This window comes from Leptosomus discolor, chromosome 2 (genome assembly GCF_034619465.1).
Source record: "Leptosomus discolor isolate bLepDis1 chromosome 2, bLepDis1.hap2, whole genome shotgun sequence".
NCBI classification, from domain to species: domain Eukaryota; kingdom Metazoa; phylum Chordata; class Aves; order Leptosomiformes; family Leptosomidae; genus Leptosomus; species Leptosomus discolor.
In genome coordinates, this window is record NC_141392.1 from 18,662,840 (window position 1) to 18,676,796 (window position 13,957).

Genomic DNA, 13,957 nt, shown 5'->3' on the forward strand with positions numbered 1-13,957 from the left:
AAAGTCAGCACTTGTTCCCCAAGGAGTTGTTTGTTTCTCCTTTCAATTTAGAGCCTGAAATGCCATTTGTTTAATGTTGCTGTTTAAATAATGATTTATAAGACTCCAAGCCAGCCATGGTGCAGCTTAATGACTGCTGTAATTTATGGATGCCACTGGCTACATAAACACTGCTGTAAATATAAAGGATGTCTCCCACAAATTTTACTTTGATACTTATTTGATACCATTCATTTTCCTTTCCTTACACATCATCTGTGCGTGAGTTGCAGCCACTTGACTCAATGATCCAGGTCATTCTGGCTCACCTTCCCAGGAGTGATTTGGGCTGGGGAATTAAAAGATCCAATGTCTATTTTTGTTACAAAATATTTTAATTAAAAATTAAGTTTCCTTGAGCTTGGATGCAAACATCTGCATCAAGTGGCTCATTAAATGAGTCGTTTGTATTTGGGATTTTTTTGGTTATCTATTTGTTTTACTAGTTAATCATCTCCTTTATCCAATTCATTTTGCCTTTGTGCACACAATAAGCAAACAAACAGGAGACAGGATTAAATCATGAACTGTCACAGAGCCCAGCCATTCCCCAGGCTCTAGCTTTGCTATTTGTGTTCTCTAACCTATACAAGGAGCATGTATGTATGCATCTAATGCAAATCCGAGCTGATTCAAGCCCCATCTCCGTGGAGATGAATGAGCATGCAAATCTGCTGCTTTGTTTTGGAGGAAAAGCTCCTGGAGTTGCTTGATGTCTAGTTGCAACTGACATCTTTTAAATACTACGGTCATTTGGCTTCAGGAGATTTGTGCTCCTGGGCTGCAACAAAGACACCTGGGAAGGCAGTGGGTGCTCTTGAATGCCTTGGTTCCCTTATAATTAGTGTTAATGCAGTCATGTGCTTGGAAAACTGAGTGCCTTTACAAAGTTATAATGAACTGAGTAAACAGAACAACTCTGTTTAGCCTGTGATAACCCCTCCTCTGAATCTCTGCATATTGCTGGGATAAAACATGGACATTGCTGAAAAGATTGCAGATAAACTGAGTGGGACATGAGAGCTAGTAGTAAATGTGGGTGTTTCTTCAAAACCATCTGTAGGGTAATTCAGACAGACAAAAGTACTTCTGAATTAAAGTAGGACTTCAACATTTTTAAGAGTGTCATGATGTTACTAACCTTATGGAAGCACTTTGGGCCTTGTCTCAAGCAACACAGTGCCATATATGTTCACTGCATACCCCTAAGAGAAGGGATCACCTACTGAGTTACCAGAGTCGCTTCTTACAGTTTTCAAGCATCTGTTTGCACACTGACCTGAGCCTGCTGTGACTGGCTTGTGACATGCAAAGAGCTTTGCTTCTGACATACAGAAGGCTCTGAGCAGTGTGCATTTTTGCAAGGAGCACGGCAAGGTCAAGGAGGATATCTTCTCATTGCCTTAAACCCTTACCAAGGGGCCTGCAGAAATTGTCAGCAACCAGCTCCGAGTTACTTGGTCTGTTTTTTCTGCAAAGCTCTTCTCTGTAGTCAGCCTTGACCCTGACTGAAATACAAGGGCACTGTGCAGCCTGTATGCGGCAAGCCAGAATTGCTCTAAGGCAGTCAAAAAAAAATCGAGCTGACAATAACACAGAGCACCCTTTTCAGGAGCTGGGGTACTTTATTAAAAAGGTTTGGCATGTATTCCCCCCACTCCTGAATTGATTTGCGCCATAAAATAAGCTTGAAGAGAAATAGTGGTTGTTTTCCTACATGCTTCATTAATTTTTAGTTTTGGCAGGCAATATAAATAAAAATATCAAGTGCGCATCTAATTGAATCACCAGTGATTCCCAACTCCCTGTAGTACCAGAGAACATGATGTAGCTGTGCTGTTTAGCAAGCATGGATGAGTTAGGCGAACAATGGCTCACTCTGCCCAGAGGCTTTGGTTTAATCTTTAGCATTTACCCATTTAATGTGAGACAGGGCAGGAGTTGTTGCAGTGGGGAATTCACAGCACAGACCTTTTCATACTTGTAGGCTTGCCTTCTAGGATTGGTGAACTGAGTCACATCTCTGCAGAGAGTCAGGAAGGTTTTGGTGAACTGCATCTATACCCAAATTTTTGTGGAAAGGGCTCTTGTACTTCTCAAGCTTGGCTTCCTCCATCCAAACTGACTGTAGGATGTTGCTGCCTCATCCAGATAGCTGGAGCATGTATCTCTTGGGACACGTTCTTTTTTTCTTTTTTGGGGGGGTATCTCACTTGGCTACAATTGAAGACTTTGGGATGAGAGAGTTCCTACAGGAAGGAAAATGATACCAATCAGGCTGGATGATCTCTGACTTCTTATCTGTCAAGGGAATCCAGTGCCTTCAGAAAAGGACAATGCTAAGGGACAAGTACTCAAGATCAATTCTGAATGGATGATACTGGCCTCTGATTGTAGTGTTCAGTGACCTCATTTCATAACAATTTTTTCCTTTCCACATTGCTAGCTGCTTTTTACTGCTTAACATAGATAAAATGAATTGGTGATTTTTGAATCTTGGTAGACGTAGTCTGCTGTGGGTTCTCTGACTCAAGGGGAAGGAAACGTAAGATGCTGGAGCAGGAACGGGTGTAGATGAAACTACAAGCAGAGATCAGACTGTTTTCTATCTGGCAGAGCAAATATGACAGGATGGTATATCCAGGTCATAGGTAATAGATGTTGACAGGAGGCTATGATAAAAGCATGTGTTCTTTCCAAACCATGTAGACAGGTTATTCCTGAGCTAGACAGAGAGGATATCAGTCTTCAGGGCTGTTAGTCTAGCAGTAAATTGACATACAATTAAAAATCTATTGTGTGTACTGTGTTGTTCTTCAGAAGTACCACAGAGCAGGCTGCAGGATTTCAGCCCTCTTTTCAAGGGCCAAAGATGCCTTCCAAGTTAAAGCACCAGAAACACCTGGGGAACTGAAGTTCTCTGTTAGATGGACCATTAGATATTTGACAAGATTAAACAGGTCAAACAAAATAAAATAATGACTTTATCAAGTTGTTATTGGATTGAGAGGATTTCATAGGGTGTTCTCCCCTTCAATGTTATCTAGGATACTCTACAACCTGTTGGTTGAGAGGAAGGTAATTCAGTAATCCGGATCAGTTATTGTTTTCTTTTTCTCTAGGACCTGCTTCTGGCTCAAAAATGGTTCTGGAGGGTTCCTTCAGCTGCTGGAATGGAACAGCCATCAGGCTGGGGCAGGCATGCGATTTCATCAGCGACTGTGCCGAGGGAGAAGATGAGGGAGATATGTGCAGTGAGTAAATCCAAACCCCCTGGCAGCATCCTCTTCTTCCAAAAGCATTGATTCTTTTGAATTTTAATGCCTGAGACTTTAATACTAATAGACTAATTTAGTACTATCAAAAAACCAATATCCTCCATAACACACGCTGTTTCTCTGGATGTCTACCTGGAGCGGACCATTTGATATGTTCCTGTACTCAACTGCATTAGTTCTGCAGCAGGTTCTTAAGATGCTCTTGGTGCTTTATCTCTTCCAAAGTCCTGATCAAAAATGCAGAGGAAGTATAGCCTGAATAGCTAGATGCCTTACAGAATTATGAAATGTGTCGTTTGTTGGAGCTTTTAATCAGAATGTAGCACAGCATGTGGCAGAAGGGAGAGGAAGGAGAGAACTTCAAAGATGAAAAATGAGTAGAGCAAGTAGCTTGTTTTTGGCCAACTCCTGGGTCTTTGTAATTCCTCTTGTTTTCTATCCTTTCTTCAGCAGTCAGTAGTCTAATAAAATACAGCAGAAGATAGATAGTAGCCTGAGTTTTCTAAAAACTTGCTGCGCCTGCATACTTTGTAATTGTGCTACATAACCTAGATACTTTAGGACCTTCCTTTAACCGTCTTGAAGATGCCACCCTGTATCCCGTGGTGAGCCAGTTGGTAAAGTGACCAATCCCTCTCTCACACATGCTATCCACAGGGGTTGGTTTGATTGCCTTTCGCCCTCCATGCAGCATTTATCTGTAGCTATTTGCGTAAAGCAGTGTAATACTTAACAGTTGTGTCAGCAAAGAATGTTCTGAGAATGTAAATGAGAATATGTAAAAAGCAGAACATATTTAACCACCTGTTTAGCAGAGTGTCACTCCCTAGTTTGAGGAGAAGACCACACGGCTTGTTTTCAACCACAAGTACTGAGAATAAGAGTTCTTACTCATAGCCAAAAGGCCTGAAAAGCACTATCTTCCACCCCAGCAACAAAAAAGACTGGCTTGCCTTAGCAAGAGCTCGAGCTGTGGGTATGTCTGCTTATCCGCTTACAAGCCTGCTCAGTTCTGTGACTGATTTTACTGCTTTTGCATCTTTTCTGTTTTGAGTATTGTTGGCATAAGACTTCTTACACAAAACAGAGGAATGATTTGATGTTTTAGATGTCACTTACATCTGCATGGCAGCGCAAAGCAAAACATGTCATCTTTCAGCATTTCAGTTGTCTTTTTTCTCCTGAGCAACACGGATGTTTTCATCAGCTTTTTGCAAGTGTGGCAAAAAGTGATTCAGAGATGTAAAGCAGAGAAAGGGGTTTCCCAAATGCTTCTGCTTACACAAAAGAGCTGTCAGGAAAAGATGTAGCCATGCTCAAAACTGAGGGGAGAGCTTTTAAACTTACGGTTAGCCAAAGGCTTCCATCTTTGAGCTTCAAGGAGATGCTGGGTTTGGGTTTTTTTCTTTCACAGTCTTTTATCTGTGCAGGTACTGATTTTTTTATTATTATTATGTATTTGATTTTGTTCCTTTCTTAACTGAAAAAAAAAATCCCTAATGCCAGCTGTTTGTTAACATCTCTTTACTTATTAATGGCCAATGAGGTGTCACAGTACTTGTTCTGTATGCAACTGGTTAGTCTGTGTAGAGGGTGTAAAATCAGAAAGGCATGACCCCTAGAGAAAAGCGTATTCCTGTTTGAGTCATAATCAACTATTCTTGCAGGAGCAAAAGACACCTTCAGAGAGGCAGATGTGGAATTAGATGCCGAATTGTGTTGATTTGCGATCAGACATACAGATTTAACAGACTGATAGAAGTGCCACACTGGAAATTACTTTGAAGAAGCATACTTTGCAGACACACATTAAGACTTCAGATGGTGGTGGTCCTATGTCTTTGCTAATAAATTCACGCTTTCATGGATTGTAACTTACTGCAAAAAAATAACATACTTCCTCTTGTTGTAGAAATTGTATATGTAATATACCTGGTATGGTACAAGACAGAGATGAAAACTCAGATTATTTACTAATACAGATTGGCAGAGCTCTGCTTTAGGGGAGAATTTGGAAAGGAAATTGCCAAAAAATAGGAAAGGGAGAATTTGTTTCAGTAGTTTTGTATTTCTCTTTTTAGCTAACAATATCTTAGATTTTGCTTCAGTAACCTTTTCTTGCAGGGCAGCAAGTGTGGGCAAAAGTAAAAATTTTACTGTAAAAAAAAAGTGTAATGCTTTTGGCTAGTCCAAAATTATTTCACTTTCTGTCTCAAATTCACCAAAAAAAAAATCAGCCTGGGAAAATACTGTTTAATCAGCCAAAGCATATTAGAAAAGCAATGGTTATATTTTTAAAAAGTAAAATTAAAAATATTGGAGGTGCTGATAGTATATTATCTAGTGACCCAGAATTTAGAGGATTCATTCAGGGTATAACAAACCAAGGACTGATTCTTTCTTCAGTGTAAGTGAATTTGAACCTATATTTCCTATTTCCATGCAGAGTTTCCGAGATTGTGGTCAGGAGTTCTGGTCTACTTCAAAAGAAAATGATTAGTTAAGTCTCTCCTGGGGTTGCTCTTCCACATTTTATGAATTTTACCTGGAATAAGGATTGAAAGTAATGTCTTCCGTCTCTCAAATAATTCTTGTAACCACTGGATTGTACAGTAATTTTCACTCTTTGCCTTATGGAATATTTAAGGATGTTGAACACATTACCAGGTGAGATAAGGAAAACTAGTATCTGATTCATGAAAGGAGTGACTCAGGCTGTGCCATGTGGTTGGAGGACTGCATGCACGCATCTATCAAAAGACCAGATGGCATCTAAAATAGGAACCTATAAAGTTTGAATTTGTGATAACATGACCAAAAAAGCATAGATAATTAATTCTACAGGGGCTAGTTTACTTTTCAAGCAAAAATGCATAAAGAAACCACTGGATTAATTTATATCCTAGTGATAGTAGCCCAGCAGACTCTCCCTGCAAGCAAAATGATGAAGTAGCAACCTGTTGCCATGCTGTGCCGTCTTAAGGTTCCTGTCTTGCATACACTAATCCTTTTGCTTCTTTCTTGATCAAAAGCCGTGCTTCTAGCAACAAATTCTAACCTCTGGCAGTTCTGAACTCAGCAAATCCTTCTGGCATTAAAGGATAACTCTTTGTTGACTGTTGAAAAGCATTTTCCCTTTTTCTGCTTCATTTCTGCCCAACTTTGCTAGCATAGAGGCAGCTATTGAAAACAAACTCATGTTTAAGATTCATGTACTTCTTTGAATCGTTTGAGTAGCTGACCTATTTGGCTTCTGAGAGTTTGTCCTAAATTTGGTAAATGTCCATACATACCAGAGTAGTTTTTTGTGCTTGTGTCCTCTATAATATGGGTCTGGAAGTTCACCCAAGAGTTTGTACTGGAGTATCCAGTTGATTTACACCTGGTTTTGAATCAAGAGCCTGCTCTATCTGCTTCATAAATTATTCCAGTTGCTAATTTTTCTTGCTATTAAATGATGAAAAAAATATGACTTAAAAAAAACGTGAACTTATTTAGATTTTGCTTGAAAGGTAGCTCATTCTGAAGGCTTGAAAATATTTGCTTAGGAACAAGTTTAACACCCTACAGCTTTTCTCTACTTCATCACTCAAATAAAAGCAGAGACTCATGTTCTCACAGTGCTCCAGTCTCACTGGATCACTCAGTTCTCCCCACCATATCCACAAGCTGCATCTTAATCTTACTAAGGTCTAAATCTTTAGAGGTTTCTGTCACTAATGATAATATCCAACATGGCAGGTTTCAATAGGCATTCCTGCCTCCTCATTTACTTGATTTTCCAATAAAGTAAGATTAGCGTTCCCTCATCAGTGCAGTGTCTGTGCTAATGTGAGTTTGAATTATAAACATTCAGAAAGCTGAGAAGTACACATAGACAGAGAAGTGCTGGCCAAAGACATCTTTGTGGAGTAGCAATACATGGAATCGTAGGTGCTGTATGACAAAGTAAGAAAGAGCAGCAGAGAAAATGTGTCCAGTGCATGGGACATCTGAAAATTCATAAAAAATTAATTTGTGGAGGAGGAATGAGTTTTTCTGAGAAAGTAATAGCTTCTTATTTATGCCCTTACTTGTTCATCAACAGTGAGCTTTTTCTGGCCTCCAGGCAGGAATTGCTACTTAGATGACTCCTCCTGCTGCTCTGACTTGTTTACATCATCCTACATAGCGTATGGCCATGAAATGAATTCAGTTGGACACCAAGCCAAGCTGTTTCAGTAGGAATTCAGGACACATTATAATTTGTCATTTTCTTTGGATCCCAGCCTCAGGCTGCGCAATGAAATATAATCAAGTTCTGTAGAGGGGTAAAACATGAGGAAGCAACTCTCTGCTTAACTACTTCACATTTAAAGAACAGGATGAATGAAGCTGGGGATTTTTTAAAAGGAAAAATTTGAAAAAGCCTTAACTCCAGTACAGGTTTAGATCTTTCCATAACAGGTTTGGGTGCTTGTGGAAAATAACAGTAAAACATGGCTCTCACCTCCATGTGAGGTTCCAGGTTCAAATTTGGCCCTACTAAAAAGCCACAGATAAAAGATTTATTTCAGCTTCCTCTGAAGTGAGTTGTGATTCAGGCTCCTAGCAAATTAAATATTTCTAGTCTAGATGTTGCAGTTGGGGTGTTCCCCAGATGTTTTCTCAGGCTAGACCAAGGAGCAGGTGCATGTGCCGCTGACAGTGAATTGCCTTTTGAGGTGTGTGAGTCAAAGCTGAGACTCTGTGAGCAGGTATTTAATTGACCTGCAGTCTCAGCTAGGAAGTTCTGCTGGTATTTGAACGATTTGAATGATCTGGAGTTTGAATACTGGTGCCTAAGTGTCTGACAGCCACTTTACAGATAGAATATTTTGGAGGGAAAAATTTTTAATCATTACAACAAAATCTGACTAGTTCAGGAGCCTCCTCTTCTCATAAGCTAATGAAATTGCCAGTATCACCTGACCAGCAGATTCTCTTGCTTTAGGAGTTTGTAATCTACCCTACATTTTGTAAGTGAAGAAATTTTTACTCTGGTTTTAACAAGCAGTTAAAAGAAAGAACTGATTTCCTGGGTATGGGGTTTTATAGTGTGTTTGCGTGTGAAATGTCATTTTTGTATTACAATTTTTAACAGATTGCAGATTTCTTGTATCATTTTCCTTTCTTTCAAAAGAAAACAACCAACAAACAAACAAAAACCGAGAACCCACAACAAAAAACCAGATAGTTTTAGGAGAACTTTAGGGGAACAGGGAAGGAGAAAACAAATACGTTTTCTGGGCTAAACTGGTTTTTAGTATAGATTTGAGTACACAATGGTGTAAAAACGGTGAGAAGTCAGGAATATCATCATCCTTTTATGCCTACATGTGTTAATCACAGCAGTTTTTCTGGTTTATTGGAAGAAGGACCACCCCCACTGAGCAAGCATGTTCAGGGACTTTGCCAGCCCCAAGGACTGGTTAGCCTATATAGAGGGTAAAATGACTGGTCACTCTACTTCTTTTCTGGCATCTTTAATGCCTAATGTAACTCTATATTCAAAGGGCACCTTTTTCACCCAGGCTAGTTTTGCGCTCTACCTTTTTCCCTATAAATCCCAGTTTGTGCCCTTTTATTACTGGGAAGCCTTCTGGTACTTGACAGAGTTGTGAGCTGCACCCTGGGTGCAGAATCTGTATTAAGGATCATTAGTGATTCACTAAAAGTGAAAATCATGTTATAGTGATGGTGATTTTACAGGGCAGAAAGAGCAGTACTTTGCACCATTTGAAAGAAGAACTTGCCATGTGGATAGAGGAGGAGATGAAAGGTATGAAGTTACCTTCTGCTTTGAATGAGATGACTATTACTTTTAAACTGGTTAATTTAAAGGCAAAAAGCTAGTGTATCTTTATTGTTTGGAGCTGGAAACTTGCCCAAAGTTCTAAGCCACTGACAGAATGAGTGGGATTAGAAGCTTGAAAGTATGGTTTAAAATAAAATATCCTCTTTTCATCTATTCATCTCACCAAACAGATTCACAGCTGCAAAACCTGAGGCATAAAAGGATTCAGTGCTTTACCTGAGACTGCACCAGTGCTGACAGAGAGGAGAGATCATGTTGCTGAGCTGGGCTGACTAGAGACCTAGGCTGTAAGGCAGAGGAATCATGTTAGGAACTTATCCCTCTCCAAGATTCCCTTCTATGGGGCTGCAGAAGCCGTGGTTAGGAAAGCCATCTCCAAGATGCAACCTTGTGTGGGTTTATACCTGTGGAGCTGTAGAGGCCAAGTATTTAGGACACCCCACAGCGCACACTGAAATGTGTCCTCTCACTTGGGTTTGTCAAAGTGTGTGGAAAGTCACTTTTCACAGTCTAGGGGTTGTTTCCCTTGCTGCCACCCTCCCCACGGTCAGGTCATGCACATGACTCCACATGAAACGACTGAGTAGCTGTGGGGGTGCCCACATGCCCTGGGCAAACCAGGTCAGAATAGTCACTGCAGCTTCTCTGTGTGCCCAGGAGTCTCCTCCGCAGCTCACCTAGGTTCTTCTGTATGTGTGTGTGTTTTTCCCTCTTGCAGAAAAGCTTCCCTCTGGCTTTTACTGTTCGTTTGAAGAAGGGGACTGTGGCTGGATGCAGGGCTCCTCTGAATCCCATCCTTCTCCATGGCGAATTGGAAGCCCAGAGCACAACCATTTTCCTTCAATAGAAGGTGTGTGAAGTAAATAGTAAGTGCAGAGAGTGAACAGCAGAGAGCAAAAAAGATACGCAAATGGTGAGGAGAGGGAATAAAACACAAGGCGTGTTTTTCTGTATACTTACAGTGAAACAAAAGCCATCTTTCTACTCTAAGTGCTTTGAGCAAAAGACTGTCCTGCTCTCTTCCTGTCTCGAGAGCGCAGAGTGGTACCTCGGATCTCCATGACTGACACCAGATACAAATCTTGACCCTTTCTAAACAACTTCACGCCATGTGTTCATCTGCATGACCCTTCTCCATACTGATCTGTTTTTTTCTTTCTGATTTTCCTATTTACTTCCTCCAGTTCTCTGTACTGCTGCTTTTGTCCCCTGCTCACATTCTAATTTTCCTTCTCTTTGCTCCCCTGTCCTTCAAGTTCCACTTCTGTGTATAATTACTGTGTACTTTGTTCCCCTACCCAAATCCCAATAGTTCATTTCTAATCCTTACCATACAAACCATTCAAGGTTTATACTTCGAGCAGTGAACTACTGCTCTTTGAGTTCTGGCAAACAGGCTGCCTGCCAGGATAGGCTTTTTCCTAATGCAATATTGTAAATCATTTGAGGCATTTATTGCTGAGGTGCAGAGCATCTAAAGGGATATAATAATAACAGTAGAGTTAATGGTGTATAATCCCAACATTGTTTTAGAAAGTTAGATCCAGAATTAAACATGAAGAGTAAGATTTTTTACTTCTGTGTGAACTGGTACAGGCTGCAGTGCAGCTGTTCTGATTTAAGCCATCTGATGGTTTAGCCCACAGTATTACAGACCACAGTGATGGAGGCATAGGTAAACATGAAGGCAGAGCTGGGAAGAGGGTACTGTGGGGAGCTGGCAAGTGCTGCCGATTCATGATTTGTCTATGCTGTAAAGGCAATTTCAATGAAAGCCGAAATAACTGGGCTCTAAGTAGTGGTACCCTCCTGAGCTGGAGGGCAGAGCTGAAATAGTGCAAGTACACACCTTTTCATGCAAAGATGCCAAGGAAAAACCCTACTGTTACTACTGACCTTGTTCTTGTTACAACAAATGGTTAATGGAGCAAAGAGGCCTCCAGCTGCATTAATATTACTCTGGTGGTATTTTGCCATAGCTGTATTTTGTTTAGGTTTTGGCCAAGATAAGTATTCACTTCCAAGTTACTTTTTGTTCATAGAAGATGCATTTTGTTATTCAGCCTTGCAAGGAGGATGAATCTAAAGTCATGGAGCAACAGAAGATAGCTGTAGGCAGACTCCTTAAATGTGTTTCCCGAGTATGTTTGTTGGGTAGGTGAAGCTACATCCCTAGTAAATTGAGAAAGTCTTTTGCTCTCTGTCATTCCTGTAGTAGGAGCTAACTAACATTGGTTCTGGGGAGGTTTCACAAACCCTGAAACCAGAAGGTGAGTGCTGCTGTTTGACCTTCTTCCTGCTCTTTTATCCAGGTTGTGCACTCCTCCTTAACACCAGCAAAACACCAGCAGCAGCAAACACTGTCATGACCAGCACTGCATTTCCAGCTCCTTTGAGGAACTCCCCCTGTGAGGCAAGTTGTAATGTTTTCTTTTCTTTTGCAATTTACAGAGCTTTTTTGTGTATCTGACTCCGGTTTTCAAATAAAGGCTGTAGGTCAGTAGCCCAGCAACCGCTTTCTCTGATTGCTTATCTGTAAAATATACTTATTTAACGCCCCTGCGTGCAAGGGAAAGATGTGGTTATCTGCTTGAAATGCCACAAAATGTGCTCTGAAAAGCTTGGCATATCCTGTCCTCATTGTGTGGCCTCACATGATGTATTAAAATCTTCATAATTAGGTATATATGCTGTAAGGGTACGGCAGCCAGCATTACATAAACACAAAGAGGAAGAAGCTTACTGCATGAACAAACATTGTATTTGCAAGATCCAAGAAAGAACAGGCTTCAGGACTGCCCCTGAGCAGCTCAGAAGATACGGTGCATGCTTTCTCTAGCACAGCTGGGATTTGAGCTGGCAGGTCTTCATCATGCTGCACTTCAAACCTACCGATCCTCGTGTAGGCCTTGTTCATCAGAGCGCTGAAGTTAGCAGCAGCAGAGAGAAATTCATGTAGAATGGAACCAGGACCATATTCAAGCAGAAAAGGTATTGATAGTCGTAAGACATCTACTTAAGCAAGTATATCAAGGCTTGCCGGGCAACCCTGCACATGGATGTCATTTCTGAGTCAGTTGTACTTACCCGTTAAACTGCAGCTTACAGAAAGACGACTTGTCTGCATCTTTTTACTTTAGTCTAGCTTCACAGATTATATTATTAGTGATGGAGGATTTATTTATGACTTATGACTTTGAACCATGGCTAGTGACTCAGAACATGTCACATCTTGAATGGTCACCCTGAAATGTCACATAAGCTCCTGGATCCTGGAGCAGGGGGATTTGGGAAAATTGATCCTAAGAAAGCACAGTTTGTTGTTTGTTTGTTGAGCACTGAATAGACAAAAGAGTCAGATTCTCCCTGTTCCAGTCATCTTAAAATGCGGAAAGGACAAGAAAGGATGTGTTAGAAAGTTCTCCAGAATGAAGGTATATAGAAGATGATGTTTCTTTGGCTTTAAGTTTCATTTGGTTCGCTTCTGCTGGGTATCTCAGTTCATATAGCAAAGTGCCTCTGTTTTTCCTCTCTTGATACATTCATGTCCTCCTTCTTTAGGAAATACATTCTACCTTGTTTTTCCTCCCTTCTGTGACAAAGGCATATGCAAGTTCTGAATATTTTAAAACCTTGTTCTGCCATGGACCAGCAAGAGTGAGTGTTTTTCATAATCCACCTGACACAGGAATCAGAGTGAATGATTTCCCAATATGTGTATATTTTTTTCTTGTGTATACAACAGTGCAAATAATTAAAGTTGCCGTTGGGGGAGAGCTGCCATGTATTTCATCTGCTCACATGCCATCCCACCTCCGTCACTCCCCTTGGCACTTAAAAGGCATCCAGACGCATCCAGCATTGCAGCTGTCGGTAATAAAGAGTGAAGGAGTTTGGCAAGGGTTTTGTCTCTTGCCTTTTCATATAGTGTAAAAGCTTCTCTTCTCAATGAGCCCCTGGTGGCTTCAAATTCTATTTTACTGGAACAATCTGTCTGTGAGCAGAATAATTTAATTCTACTTTTCAGCACAACACAAGAGGAGAAAGGCGATATTCCCCCCTATGCACTTATTCCTCCAATAGGTGCCAACAAACTTCCTTATAGTGAAATTACAGTCAGAAAAGAGGTTGTGAAAATACCATAGTGCTGTCCTGCATTTATTCACCCTCAATCACTTCCCCGATTGAACTGGCTCAAGTTCAGGCACTAAAAGATGAGTTTTCTTCTACCTGTCACTGCTGACAGCTCCACCTGGCATGTCACAACCAGGACAGATTCTCTGGCAACTGAAATCCCACTGACAAAACTTACTCATGATTCATGTGGCAAAGGGATCTCAGCAAGTGTGTGCAAATTAGACCCATTTATTCTTCCATAGTCAGAGCAAGCCATAATCCTGCCCTCCCTCTTGTATTTGATCCAGCTCACATGATCCCTTAGATATCTGCTTGCTTTCCTTGCGTGTTCACTTACATAGTGGCTTGTTCTGACAGCTGGTTCCAGTACCCCACAGAGATTCGGCTCAGATTCACATCCTGCACCAATATATACTAATGATGGAGGCTGTCCTTAAGCCTGTCATTTAACATCATTCTTCCTCCTTGTATGCTGTGTCTACCCCAGTATCAATATGCCCAGCTCAGCTGGACTCTTGGGGGTGAGACTGAGTATGCTGCCCTGCCTGCTCAGGTTGTTCGCCTCTCCTGGGTGAGTAGAGCTTACCCCTGCTCTGTGCGTGGGACTTCATCAAAGGCCGTATGCTGCAAGCCCTGAGAGCCACAAGGAGGAGAGCAGACATCCTCA

The 13,957-nt window shown here is 41.0% G+C and overlaps 1 protein-coding gene across 1 annotated transcript in view; it reads left to right on the top strand.

Annotated features, from left to right (window-relative positions):
- Positions 1-13,957, top strand: part of ALK (ALK receptor tyrosine kinase) — a 319,157-nt gene that overhangs the window by 241,613 nt on the left and 63,587 nt on the right. Inside the window, exons 6-8 of the mRNA XM_086460670.1 lie at positions 3,162-3,293; positions 9,872-10,003; positions 11,466-11,566. Of these exons, the coding sequence (XP_086316796.1) occupies positions 3,162-3,293; positions 9,872-10,003; positions 11,466-11,566 (365 nt within the window). The remainder of the gene's footprint in view (positions 1-3,161; positions 3,294-9,871; positions 10,004-11,465; positions 11,567-13,957) is intronic.